Below are 13727 nucleotides of genomic sequence, written 5' to 3'. Positions count from 1 at the left end.
GTTTTTCACATGACTGTGAAGTTCTACTTCTAAAGTGCATTTTACTCTGTGATCCTTAAATTGGATTATGGAAGAATCTGCTGGTTGCAGGAAAGCTTATGGCAATTTCCCGACTCATTTGAATGGACACCACAGAAGAGGAAAACTGTAATTTGTGGTAGATGTGACTCTGATTCCCTCCCCTTCCTCCTCACCCTGCCAGGAGCGAGACCTTCTGAAAACCTTTAAGATCCCGATTGACACCTTCATCACCTTCATGATGACCTTGGAGGACCACTACCATGCAGACGTAGCTTATCACAACAACATTCATGCAGCTGATGTGGTGCAGTCCACCCACGTCCTCCTGTCCACCCCCGCCTTAGAGGTGAGCTGAGAAATCTGATGGGGTTGTAGCTTCTGGTTACTTTGCAAATTATAAGTTATAAGTCATGAACAGCTCCAGAGCTCTTGCTTGGCAGCAGACCACTGATGTTCAGAGGAAATCATAGTTACAATATAACATCAGTGTATTTCTGTTCCTTGTTCATCCCAGGCGGTGTTCACAGACCTGGAGGTCATGGCTGCTCTGTTTGCTAGTGCCATTCATGATGTCGACCACCCCGGAGTCACCAACCAGTTCCTAATAAACACCAGTATGTCCCTCTCTGTCTCTGCTCACACCTACCACAACAGGCGTCAGAACAAAAATAGCAATATTTTATACACCTGAGGAATTTAACATTTAATTTAAGAAAAATGCTGATTTTTTTATTTAATTATTTTGAAATAAAGACAATATTCAAAACACAGATTACCTCAGTTAATTTTAAAGGATCTAAAAGTTTTATTTTTTAGACGTAAAAGTTAGACAAAACACGGCAACACTGTAGAAACAGGAAACATTCAGGAATTCTTTCAGACACTTGACAATAATTAATAACAGTTTGACTTGCTGTGTGCCTCGGGAATCAGATGATATGCTGACATATTGACACAATGCATGTGGGTCTCTTTTTACTTAGGCTGTACCTGAGCTGGGTCTGGATCATTTTGACAGTATGGCACTGGATCTTATTTAGACGGGGATACGATTAGCACTGATTCAGAACACTACAATAACTGGAATTATGTTAGAGGTGTCTTGTCATATGGTTTTAACAAGTTCAACCTACATCTCTGCAGGTTCAGAGCTAGCACTTATGTACAACGATGCCTCGGTGCTAGAGAATCACCACCTCGCTGTGGGCTTCAAACTGCTCCAAGAAGACAACTGTGACATCTTCCAAAACCTCAGCAAGAAACAGCGAGACTCCCTCCGCAAGATGGTGATCGACATGGTGAGACTGCTGCACTTTTTACACGACATATTGATATTCTGTAACTGAACTGTCTCTTTACAGTGTGATTTTTCATCATGTTTTGTTCATGGTTAAAGTCCATAGTAAAGTTTGCGTACAGTAATAGCCTGCTGATACAGCAGCTTTATATATCCGGACATGAGATATATAAAAATGAGAAAACATTTACAGTTACACAATCAGTTACAGCTTTTTTTTTTCGTCTTCAGCTCGATGGAACAAACAAAAGGGGGGAAGTCAGAGTGTTAAGAAAAAGGCAAAATACACAGACATACAAACAGAAAAGGAGTAGCAGAGCAGTAGTGACATAGTGTACACAAGGACTTATCACATTATGAGTTGGCAAGAACATGCAGAACAATCTTAATTCCTAAAAACAAAGACGTTGCGTTGTTAATTGTTGCTTTTGTGTTTAGTGTGTTTTTAAAGCTGTATGATTTAAACTGAAAGATGCTGCACTCTCCCCTCTTTGCAATGGTTGATACATTTACAGTGCAAAGATGTATAAACTGTCACCTCACGCTATTTCAAAGAGGCAATGCGAGAAATACAGCAGTAGAGCACAGTTGTCTTCAGAAATATAGGAAACAAGAACTCCACAGTACACAGAGGTCACAGAGGTTTTATTTCATAAAACAGAGTGACTGAACATGTGTTGAATCTCTGTGTGTGTGCGGTTGGCGTCTTCATTAGGTGCTTGCCACAGATATGTCCAAACACATGAACTTCTTGGCGGACATGAAGACGATGGTGGAGACCAAGAAGGTGACCAGTCTAGGAGTCCTGCTGCTAGACAACTACTCTGACCGCATCCAGGTGAGAGCGCCCCCTGCTGACACCGAACGTCAGAATATAACATACATACGTATGAATAACGTGTAGTACTTATATAGCACATGATGCTTTAGAAATACCATGCAGACAAAAAAAAGAAACATATAGTTAGTTATTCTGTACAGTAATTACACATTTATACGGTGTTCAATCATAATACACGTCACTGATCATTAACATATGATCGTCCATAAAGTCATTTTATACAGTATGATGAACAGCAGAGACTTTTCAAACAATTCAATCTCAATAAAAACTCATTTCCTTTTATGTTGCAGCAAAAAAATGGATCATTAATCTGTTGGCATAGTTTACTTTAGATTGTTTGAGACTAAGAATATGCAGTACATCTCAGACATTGGCAGCAGCATGTTTTCACACTAACAGCTGTTTGTATGTTCAACCAGGGATTTAGAGTGAAAGTGCTGCTGCCTGCTGGACAAATTGAGCTCATTGCACCTTTATACAGCTTAGCTATTTTAACCAGGACAGGGTTAAAAGATGTCATTATATAAAATAAAAGCAATGCTAGTTACATAATTACCACCCGTTTTTAGAGTAAACGGGGCACATCTGAAAAAGAAAACCAGCATGAGTCTGATTGAGCGTCTCCTCCAGGTTCTGCAGAACATGGTCCACTGTGCTGACCTGAGCAACCCAACCAAACCGCTGGAGCTTTACCGGCAGTGGACGGACCGCATCATGGTGGAGTTCTTCACCCAGGGAGACCGAGAGCGAGACAAGGGCATGGAGATCAGTCCCATGTGTGACAAACACAACGCCTCCATAGAGAAGAACCAGGTAACTCAGGGATGAAGAGGGAAATAGAGATATAACCTGTAGGTTAACATCAAAGAGCATGAATGCAACTAAGGAAAAATGTTTGGTCATTTAATGATTAAAAGTGAACCTTACTGTGTCCATCTTTATTTTTAATAAATTTCAATGAAGTGCCAACACAATATTTTCTCCACCTTTGCCAATCATTTACACATTAAACAGCTAGAAGTAAGCACAGATAAGCATTATCCTAAATGTATTGAATTAAGTAATTGTACTATGTTGTAACAGTAAAACAATTATTAACTAGCATGCTGGAAATCTCACACTTGTTTCTGCAGGTTATCAGTATTGGTTGCTAGTTTGCTCCAGCACCATGTTGCTACTTAATATATCAAGCATTTAATTACAGAACACATGTAGCTCGAGTCAATACAGCAAAAACACATATATTAATATTTCTATTTCTAAATTAGATGTAAAACACAAATGTGTCTCTAGAATGTCAGTTTTGACATGATCCTCTCATCACTCTCAACATGACACAAAAAGCATAAAATATAAAATAAAATAATAAAAAAAGATCATCAGAAAGTGGTTGTGGTAACAGAGACTTCACACAGTTTCGATTTGATGTGGAGAAATTCTTTGTTTTGCATGTTTTGGTCATCTGTGGACAGTTAACTCTTAAAACTGAAACATAAAGAACAAATCAGATAATTGTGCAGTCTGAATATTGTTTTATACACTGACATGTTTCCTTCCCAACACAGAATACTGACAGAAATGATAATAAGATAATAACCAGATATTTATCTCTCAGGAAACCTCCTTGCCTTTTTCATTTAGTTTTAGATATTTTAGTCCTGTCATACTTGTGTGTTATTGTTGTTATTGATATTATTTCTGTGACTAGGTGGGGTTCATCGACTACATTGTCCACCCTCTGTGGGAGACATGGGCGGACTTGGTGCACCCTGACGCCCAGGACATCCTGGACACGCTGGAGGACAACAGGGAATGGTATCAGAGCATGATCCCCCGCAGTCCGTCGCCCTCCAGCCCCGAGGAGCACCATGCCGAGGTTGGGCCAGGAGGAGAAGCTGTGGGAGCAGGAGGGGCCATCCCTTCAGGAGGAGGAGGAGGAGGAGGAGACAAGTTCCAGTTTGAACTCACTCTAGAGGAAGAAGAGGAGGATGAGGAGGAGGTGGAGTCTGACCTGGAGAGCCCCCTAGAGGAGGAGTCCCAGTCGGGTGGGGAACGGCACCAGGACTCCTCCTCTCCTTCTTTGTCCCCAGACCCCCGAAGCAGCAGCAGCAGGTACCGCCCCCCCTCGCCTCACCCGTCTCGGACCCTGAATCTGGCTGCCATGTCGGTGCGGAGCCCCCTCCCCCACAGGACACTGGCCTCCCCGGGACGGGAGGGCACTGACAGGGACAGAGAACTGAGCCAGGAGGGCGACGGGGTGGCCTGCCTACGTATGGGCACGTAACAACCAGCACAACCTGCCCCGCCTGAGAGACACGAGTGCTGGATGTAGTGAGACGGAGGCAGGGCAGGCCTTCACCAATAACGTCTGTAAAATCACTACAGTCCCTTTACACTGGAGACACCCTCTCTGGAGAGCAGAGGAATGTCCCCCTCTGTTTTATTTTATATTTTAACAAGAAGAATCGTTTCAGCCTCTCTTTGGGTGCCTGATTGGCCTTTTGTGTCCCGTCCTGCTTTGTTGTAGCTTCAGTTCGGAGTGTCCCAGACAAAGACTGCTGCATTTTAACTGGGAAGAAGAATGGAGCCAAGGCGTGATACTCTAACAAGAACAAAAGGTAAAGGAAAATGTCTTCCTCCAAAATAACTGTCTGTGACATTAAGACATGTGCAGCGAATGAGGATCGTTGTGGTTTGACAGGGTCTTGGAAATTATTTTGCACCATAGTTTTGATTTAAGTCCGGTTGGAATAAGTGAGTGTAATTTCTTTGTTTAAGAGTGAGAGATGAATCATTTTACCAAATACAGGATGTAGGTGAGCAGTGAGAAAATCGATGGACCTAAACCTCAGGGTATGAAGAGAAACATAAATCTAATGTAGCACGGATGTAGTGGGTACCCCTGACCTGACCCCGACCCCAAACTGTCTTTTCCTGTTTGATTTACCTCCAAATCAGAGACATCTGAGACTTTGTTTAACCTGCGTGTCTCTACATTTAATTGAAACCCTTTAATAGAAAATTTGGCAACTGAAGCAATCAAATAATATATATTTAAACCAGCTTGTAGCACCGCAGAGATTGAACACTGAAGAAGACTGTGCCCCAGTCTCACCTGTTGAAAATACAAAAGACACCACCTGTATAATTAGTTTATTTTTTTACCTGAGATGATTTTGAATGGTGTTTTAGGTTGTGATTTTTGAACAATTCTTTGTTGTACATTTGCTGGTCTTGTCTGTGTTTATGTGCTTGAAAAGCATTTTTTATCAGGGTGCCTCTGGTCCGCAGTAGCACTTTACCGTCTCTGCCCTTCAGCTCTTCTATTAAGTCACACAAAGGGCTTCACCCACTGTAGGCCTACTGATCACACAAACACAGGACATCTGACTTGAGGAACCAGAAGGCAGGGCAGGAAATGAACCGGGTGGTTGATGCACAATTTCACAAACTCCTCAACAGAGGATTTGACCGACTTGGCCAACGCCAACACTCACAGATAATATTGGAATAATAAGACTCCTTCTGTTTTGTGAGACGCTGAGATCCAGATTCACTAACATTGCAGTATTTACAAGTTGAAAAATTTTATTGTTATCCAAAAATATTTGTGGCACAAATAAGATCTGGAAAAGAGCTCTGTGCAAACTAACCAATGATCTGTTCCTCCTGACATCCAGCAATGATGGCAGCTTTTCATAGCTCTTTTTCATAGTCTTGATGCCTCTGTTTAAACGCTCTTTTAACCACCATTTAATGTTAGCAAACTGATGCTGTGAATGGAGGAAGTGGTCCCAGTTCTGATTAGCTTAGCTTTACCTACACTTTAACATGATGTGGGCAAAATATATTAGAATAACATTCATTTTATTTGTCTGACAGCAGCACAGAAGCTTTGAGCTGCACTGTTAAGCAGAATATGATGAAAACTACAGCTCTCTGATTCTGCTATGTTGGATAAAAGCATGCTTTCCTTACTCCAACTTTTAAGGATAATGCTGGTATATATATTTTCCTGATATATACAGTATATGTTTTTCTTGTTGTCAACAAATCCCATGAAAAGACCAAAACCAATAATGTGTTAATCTCTCAATACGTTCTGACTTCCCTGTCCCGTCTGTGTGCTCCTACTGAGGACGTAAATGTTTTAAAACGCGTCACAAATATATATTAATTAAACAGTTAAAAAAAAGGCTAAATCATTTCTTAAAGCAGCTGGGCACTGTAGTTTTAGTAAAGGTCACTCCAACAGGAGTAAATAGTGCATTTGTTGAAGACTATTTTCAGCAGCAGATTAAAATGCATTCTTTGAGCTACAGAGTATTTATTTACTGCAGCATACAGTACTAGTGGTACAGTTTAATAGTTTTAGATAGAGGTCCATGGCACTGAGGAATAAGCTACTGCACAGACAATATTTGTTAGTACGATCAGTTCATTGTGGGTTTAGGTCTTTTTTCATGAGCTTTGTTGACAGTAAGAAAAATATCGAATATCACCACATTTATCCTTTAATTGGGATGTCTCTTGATTTCCTCGACCTCAGCTACTAATGAATATGATGTTGGCTACATTCAGTTTATTTATACCCAAAGACTAACAGGAGCAAGCAACACTGTTAAGCTGATGTATAAGCAGTTTATCATGAATGGCAAACGCTCTTCAGCCGAAGGTAAAGGCCTGTTTATTTTAAATATAAGGTTTTCCTTTTTTTCCTAAAATCAGTAGGATCTTATAATTCCTGTCACCCTGGTGTTACATTCCCGCCCTGTCGACAGGTTCTGACGTAGAGATCAACACAAGGAGCACAGTTTCTAAAGTTGCTGACAGACATTAATCGCCTGTGGTTCTAACTAAACAGATTGTGTTCCAGGTTTTCAGTCTTACTTGGTAGATAGTGCTCGACTGGGATAACTGTGTGCCATAAGTGTTGAAAACACACAAACACCTGCCAGCCTACAATGCTGTACATTTTTACACTAGAGATTTTAACCTGATGATTGTATTGAAGTCATTGACTTTATAGTGTTAGTTTTTATGAATGATACATGTTAACAGTATTTAAAGCAGACAATTTATTAGATTTTGTGCAACTTATGATCGGTCTGTTCAGCCCTTTCCTAAGCAGATAGCTGAGACTTGAGAATGTGTGTAGTTTCAGGAGTTCAGGACTCTTTTCTGTACCAAGTACACGTTCAGTCTAAGCGCAGTGTTTGTCGCCGTCACTGAGGTAGAAAGACCAGGAAGCAAACAAGCACTACAACAAGATATGATGCACTTCCTGGTCAGGCAGTAGTAGAAAACACTAGTCTAACAGTATTTCATTAACTCAGCTAGTGAGCTTTATTGATCAGCCTTACATGTGATAGGAGCCTAATGTTAAAGGACCATCATGCTGTTTTTTAACATGCCGAGCCTCAGAGCGTCGTTTTATCTACCGTTCTGGTGAGAAAGTTGCTAATTTCCCAAAGAATCGGGATACATATAGAAAAACAGAAATACTCTGCTTCTGTCTTTATATACATATTCTTAGTATATTTGCTGTCATTTTGACAGAATAAATATTTGCTATGAAAACAATCAAATGATAATCTGAGAAATCAAGCTACATGTAAAAGAAATTGTCAAGTTTTCATGTTTTGCTGTATTTATCTTCCAGTGAAATCCCTCAAAACTCCACGATGAAAATGCCATGTGAACATCAGCAGCAGTATTTGGATAAAACGTCTCGTTATTCTCAGACTTGAACTCTGGCGCCATCAACAGGCCAAAGTATATACTTGCACACAGAATCTAGTGGGCAGATTGTCATGAAAGCAGATGAACGCTTTATATTTTCTGAAACGATAAACCTCACATTTTGCCAAACTACTGGTAAAGTTCTAAAAACAGCACAACCATCAGTGTTATTTTTGTTTTGTGTAGTAATGAAGATTGCAGGGGATTTTAATTTTTAGTCTTTCTGAAAAGTTGCTCCGCAGTCTGTAATCATTCCTTAAGCTTCCCCTTCCTTTCCAAGCTTTGTGTGGTGGTACCAAATGTCTCTGAATATTTCATTGTGTGCACAGTATAAACATCTCCACCCATTTCACTGTGTTGACCTAATAATTCAAACTGCTGGTGTGCAGTTACAGTACCTGCTAAACTCTGGTTAAAAAGCACATTTCTCCAAATGAGTTCAAATGTTGACTAGAATGGATAAAAGGAGTTTGACAGACAGTTAGACTTGTATAATATTTAAAAATATTAAGCCGCTGGCATAAAAAATAATTACAACCTCCGCTTCTTAAGATTCGTTTGAACCGTCAACATTTTCAGAAAGTACGTTTTTGTTATAATTTATTTCAAGTAAAATAAGTTGACATGTATCTAAATAGCTAGAACACAGCAAGAAAACGCGTCACTTCCCTTGTTCAACATGGCATTTTCATCGTGTGGGTTTACTGTGGATTTGAACATTTAACGGTTGATTTCAGATGCACCAACAGTTGTCAGTCAGCTGAATGTATAGTCTGACACACCGGCATGTTGAAATACAGCACTGTGGCTCCTCACAGGAAGACATCAGTGCCATACAGTGTTAAATGTGTTGACGAGCAGGAGAGTCGCTGCTCTCGCTCTGTTATTGTGTTGCGCTGATAACTGCCACCATTAATGTTCATGCTGTCTCGTTTTCCTCAGCCTGTGTCGTGCAAACTTCTATAAAGATATTTATTCTTCAAACGTGTCTGTCGCGACAAAGTACTGTAACATAGGACATTTGATTTTATGTTCTGGAGCCTAAAAATCAAGTATACTTTACAAGTATGTATACATCTGCCACTCCAACGTTTTGTCAAAGAAAATAACTATATTTTTGTTTCTCATTTTAAGCCAAAAGAGTCTTGGGAGTTCAGGGTGTTTTAAGTGGAAAATGCCAATAAATTATATGGAAATTTATCAAACTGGGTGTTTGTCATTTCTTTTTTCATTAGATCGACTCTATAAAACAGTTTTCTCACATGGAAATAATGTCACTCGAGAGCAACGTGTCAGACAAGACGGATTTATTCCACTTCATCAAAGCACGAGAGGCACATAAATAACCCACTGTTTGATTTCACATCCACATTATTAACTATAACTACTCCAACAAACCTAAACATGTTGGGATGATTGAGGTTAATATTTGGTACTTTATGCATGCATGTTATGACTTGCTGTTTTCCTGCAGGTAGCACACAGTTTAAAGTTGTTCAGCAGAAGCCTCTGTTCAGTCTGACCGGGGCTCCAGTGCAGGCTGGAGGCTTCACCCCCTGAAGACACAACAGTTACAGTCACATCCCACAGATGTCAAATAAAGGAAGAAACAAACACTTCATTCACAGATGCAGCGGATATTGCTGATAGACACAAGACATTTCTGTATTTTAGTAGTGAAACACGTCGTGTACCAGCACCGAGCCACAGTAACGAGAGAGAGAAACGGTCCTCACCTTGTAGAGTTGGCAAACCAAATGGAAAAGGGACGACATCGCCCTGTCCTCATTATCTTCTGTGTATTCCTGAAACAACAGTTTATGATCTTTAATCACTTACAGCTTTTAGTCAACATCACGTCAGCTGTACAGAGCTTCACCAGCAGCTCAGAGGCTGGGCAGCAACCTGAGGTGACGGCAGTCTTCTGCTACAGTATGATCCCCTAGTATTAGTACTTTTACTAGTAAAGGATCTGAATAGTTCCTCCACCACCGCAATTGTGCAGATGTGCAGATTTATAAACCTTGTGTCAAAGTATCAATTGTGTCATACAATAATTTGGTCAACATTTCATCAGATCAAACATGACAAATTCATTCAAAATTGTAATTCTGCCATTTTAAAAAGTTCAAGAAAAGCAGAAAACGTCTGTATATCCATCTATCAACATTAGTCCAGACAGCCTCCCCTGTTATACCCCGTTGAAGGTGACCCAGGGGACGTGTGTGTGGGCGGGGCTCAGCGCTCTGGTCATGGCAGCGTTGGCGTGCATCAGCTGGTATCCCAGACCTCCCTTCAAACAGGAGTCAACACTCGACCAGGAGACAGAGGGAGCGTACAGCTGCAGACACTGAGACACCGGGACAGAGCATCAGCAACAGTACAAATCCACTTAATACAGCACAGCAAGAGTCTTTAGGGATTTTATCGGTTTTTAAATCTCTGACACTGCTGGCTTTATCACCGTTTATTTAAATGTTTTGATGCACTCGTACGCCTCCGATGTTTGTTTTGATGCTTTTGATGCTCTTTTATATTTTGTCTGATGTTTTGTAAGTTTTACACTCTTGCCTCGAAGACACAGGAAATTAATCAGTTTTTTCTACATTCGTAAATAGACTTTAAAAAAGGCCTTGAAGTCTTATTTTCAAGCAACATTTGAGTCGACATGTGATGACAGGTGGTTGTTTGGTCACTACTGATCAAATCTGATTAAACAGTCCTCGCGAAGCAGATTAGCTTGGAATTTGGATTTGTATGGAATTCCTGAGATATGACTTCAGAAAAACAGCTAAAGCATCGGTCCAATCTTCAGAGTACAACCAAATCACTGACAAAAACATTTTACTATGTAGTACTATAAAAATCAGAATAAATAGTAATTAAATAAACTTCTTTTTGAGACAAAGCTTGTAACTCTACATCAAAACTAAAACAGCTGTTCCAGTTTTTGCTCATCTGTACACCAGAATATTTCATATTTCGTGGAACATTAACTCTGCTAACTCCTTATAATTTTTACAGCTCAAAAGAAAAAAGGATTCACGTTCCACTTCACATAGCTCACACAATCGGTGTTCCTTCTGAATCGAGCAGCCAGATACCGTGGATACTCACAGGCCGGGCAGCGTTGAGAACATCTGCAGCGGACTCCATGCAGTAGATGATCTGAAACGCTGAGTGTCCCGTCAGATGGACGATACAGGCCTGAGGAACAGATCCATCACTCTAAAGTCATCATGTTTGTATTAATGTAACAGAGCTCCAGTACAGGTGATGAAACATGCAAACCTCCATCATGTTTCCTCGGCACTCAGGCTCTCCGTGCTGACAGGTGAAGGGAGAGTTTGCTGATGGAAGCTCCTACAAGAGAAGGATATTTATGTTGTTACAGCACAATATTTATGTCTAAATTTGTACAAAATCTCAACAAAGACTTCCTCTGATGACATGAAATCTTCTCTTCACTTTCAGAGCCTCTCTGCATTAACAGAGGAGGACGACCAGTGCACCTTAGCGTTCCCATAGGGGACCAGAGTGACGGTCATGATGTCCTGCAGCATGGTCCAGGCGGGGAAGAGCTGCTGGGTGATGAAGACTCTGCAAGCTGGACACAGACTCTCATAGTACAGAGTGACGGACACTGGAGGAACAGCCTGGTTGGGTCTGGTGGCGTTCACCTCCATACACTGCTTCTGAACCTACAAAGACAATAACTTTTGTCAAAATATGTTCAAATAAAGATTTTTAAAAGAGCTGCAGGTTGTGAGCTAACACATGAACTCTGTATAACAATATGTCGCAAAAAGCATCATGATCTTTTAAATGTTCACACATTTTCTAGTTTAGTGAAAACAAAATGTACAAAGTTCTTTCAAGACAATAAAATTAAAATCTACTTGAACCGGGATCACTATTTGCCAGCGGTGGAAGAAGTACTTGGATGTTTTACTCAAGTAAAAGTAACAATACCACAGTGTAGAAATACTATGTTACAAGTAAAAGTTATGCATTTTAAATTTTACTTATGTGATAGTACAAAAGTATCAGCAAAATGTACTTAAAGTAGCAAAAGTACTCATTATGCAGAATGGCCCATTTCAGAATAATGTACATTACTGGATTATAATCATTGATAGATTCATGTACATATCATTTTAATGTTACGCTGGTGAGGAGTTCATTTTAATCTCTATATATACACACACTGCTGGACAGCTTAACCTATAATAATACATCATTTATTAGTTGATTATATTTTGTATTAATAATCTGAATCTACAAAGTAACTCAAGTTGTCAGTTAATGTAGTGGAGTAAAAAGTATTTTACTCTCATTCAATCAAAAGAAAGCATGATCATAAAGTCTGTAGCTCAACATTCAAAGTAATACAAACTGTACTGTTTATTTTCAGGCCTTCCTTCATCTTTAAACTGATTAAGGGTTTGTGTGATTTGACCCCGAGCTTCTCTGCCGGTCACATGAAGAACCACTGGTGTTCAATTTCTGAAGCATGACTCTCATTTAAACCCAGACCAGGGAAACGTTCAACTCCACTGAACTCCACTTCTCCTGTTTGGGACAGCGATGCTCAATGATGATGATGATGATGTTGTTAATATTATGGTGCTCATTATTTATATCAAATAACAAATCATAGTTTCCCTCACACATGAAGAAAGAACTGTTTGGTATTTCAGATATTGACAAGAACATGAGACTTATAAATTGTCACTAGAATACAACTCAAAAAGCCTGTAATAGGACCAAAAGTAAAAATAGACCGAGAACAGAGAAAGAAATGTCTGAATCTGGCTGATTTTTCACACAATGGAATAAAACACTTATATATGTCTACCTTATCAAAAACATTTTAAGCAATAATGAGTGAAGTATACATCCCAAAAAGAGATCCAGAAATCCAGAAATAATTTAGTAAACGATAGAAACGCCCATTATCATTAGCTTATATTGCATTTATTTTTCTTCCACATTATTATCTAATAACAAAAAGAATATTGTTATTGTCTTGTTGGAGCCATTCAGCTTTGTTTCTGTTCACTATTAAATGAGCATTTTCTGCTGTGACTCCATATGCTGAATAACTAACATGAAAATAGATGTCCAGTGTGTTTATTCTACTCGCCTTGCACTCTATTGCTATCTCCAGGGATCGACACCACTGAGATGGAGGGTAACGGCAGGACGGCTTGGGATGAGACTTCTCGGAGCTTCCCCGGTCCGCACACAGCAGTAAAAACACAGCCAACAGTCCCGACAACTTCATGTTGGAGTATCAGGAGGAAGGTCCACGCTGTCACCGAGGAGAGAAGGCTGCAGCTGCTCCTCCGACGGGCCGCCTAATCACCTCCGTCATCAGCTGATTAACGCCAGGTGTGATTGACTGATGCTGCCTTCAGGGATCCTCGGACAACTCCTGCTTCAGACTCCGTGAATAGGAGGAATACAACAATGAATAATACCTGGCGGTTCAAAATTGGGATTAATTAGAGCAGTATGGTCGTGGAGGAACGAAGTGTTAGTATTAGTGACACAAGAAAAAACAAGATTTACAGATGTAACTCCAACTTCTAATGTAGAGAAAGATTTAACTCGAAGTACTGGGTGGTGTCATGGTGAATGGCCTCCCTATAGTGGTATCACATGAGAAGAACAGTGTCTACAAGCATGTACACTCATTTCTTATAATAATAATAGTAGCTACAAGTAGCTATATATTCACAGCCACAGAAGTGTCTGGTGAATTTGAATAGCAAAGCCTTCTGGGAAGTGTAGTTATTGAATGGTAACAAGAAACATCTT

General features: G+C 40.0%; 2 protein-coding genes across 2 annotated transcripts in view; one reads left to right on the top strand and one right to left on the bottom strand.

Moving 5' to 3' along the window:
* The window catches only part of pde4cb (phosphodiesterase 4C, cAMP-specific b), an 84361-nt gene extending 79915 nt beyond the window's left edge, over positions 1-4446 (top strand). The window contains exons 13-18 of the mRNA XM_070909471.1: positions 203-367; positions 536-635; positions 1165-1319; positions 2034-2156; positions 2793-2975; positions 3871-4446. Of these exons, the coding sequence (XP_070765572.1) occupies positions 203-367; positions 536-635; positions 1165-1319; positions 2034-2156; positions 2793-2975; positions 3871-4446 (1302 nt within the window). The remainder of the gene's footprint in view (positions 1-202; positions 368-535; positions 636-1164; positions 1320-2033; positions 2157-2792; positions 2976-3870) is intronic.
* Positions 4447-9400: 4954 nt separating this feature from the next.
* ifi30b (IFI30 lysosomal thiol reductase b) lies at positions 9401-13191 on the bottom strand. The gene is made up of 7 exons (XM_070908999.1): positions 13051-13191; positions 11417-11605; positions 11196-11267; positions 11022-11111; positions 10102-10254; positions 9641-9709; positions 9401-9460 (listed from the first exon to the last, which is right to left on the bottom strand). Exons 1-7 carry the CDS (start codon positions 13189-13191, stop codon positions 9401-9403), a joined length of 774 nt encoding a protein of 257 aa, XP_070765100.1.
* Between the last annotated feature and the right edge of the window lie 536 nt (positions 13192-13727).

The sequence above is a fragment of the Enoplosus armatus genome, chromosome 7 (assembly GCF_043641665.1).
Source record: "Enoplosus armatus isolate fEnoArm2 chromosome 7, fEnoArm2.hap1, whole genome shotgun sequence".
In the NCBI taxonomy this organism is placed as follows: domain Eukaryota; kingdom Metazoa; phylum Chordata; class Actinopteri; order Centrarchiformes; family Enoplosidae; genus Enoplosus; species Enoplosus armatus.
Note: the sequence above shows the minus strand (reverse complement) of the source record. Positions and strands in the feature narration are given on the sequence as shown.

Coding starts and splice junctions, on each gene's coding strand:
- ifi30b (XM_070908999.1), bottom strand. CDS start 13,191: ATGAAGTTGTCGGGACTGTTGGCTGTGTTTTTACTGCTGTGTGCGGAC. Junction 11,606..13,050: donor AGATAGCAATAGAGTGCAAG/GCGAGTAGAATA, acceptor TTGTCTTTGTAG/GTTCAGAAGCAGTGTATGGA. Junction 10,255..11,021: donor TTCTCAACGCTGCCCGGCCT/GTGAGTATCCAC, acceptor CCGGTGTCTCAG/TGTCTGCAGCTGTACGCTCC.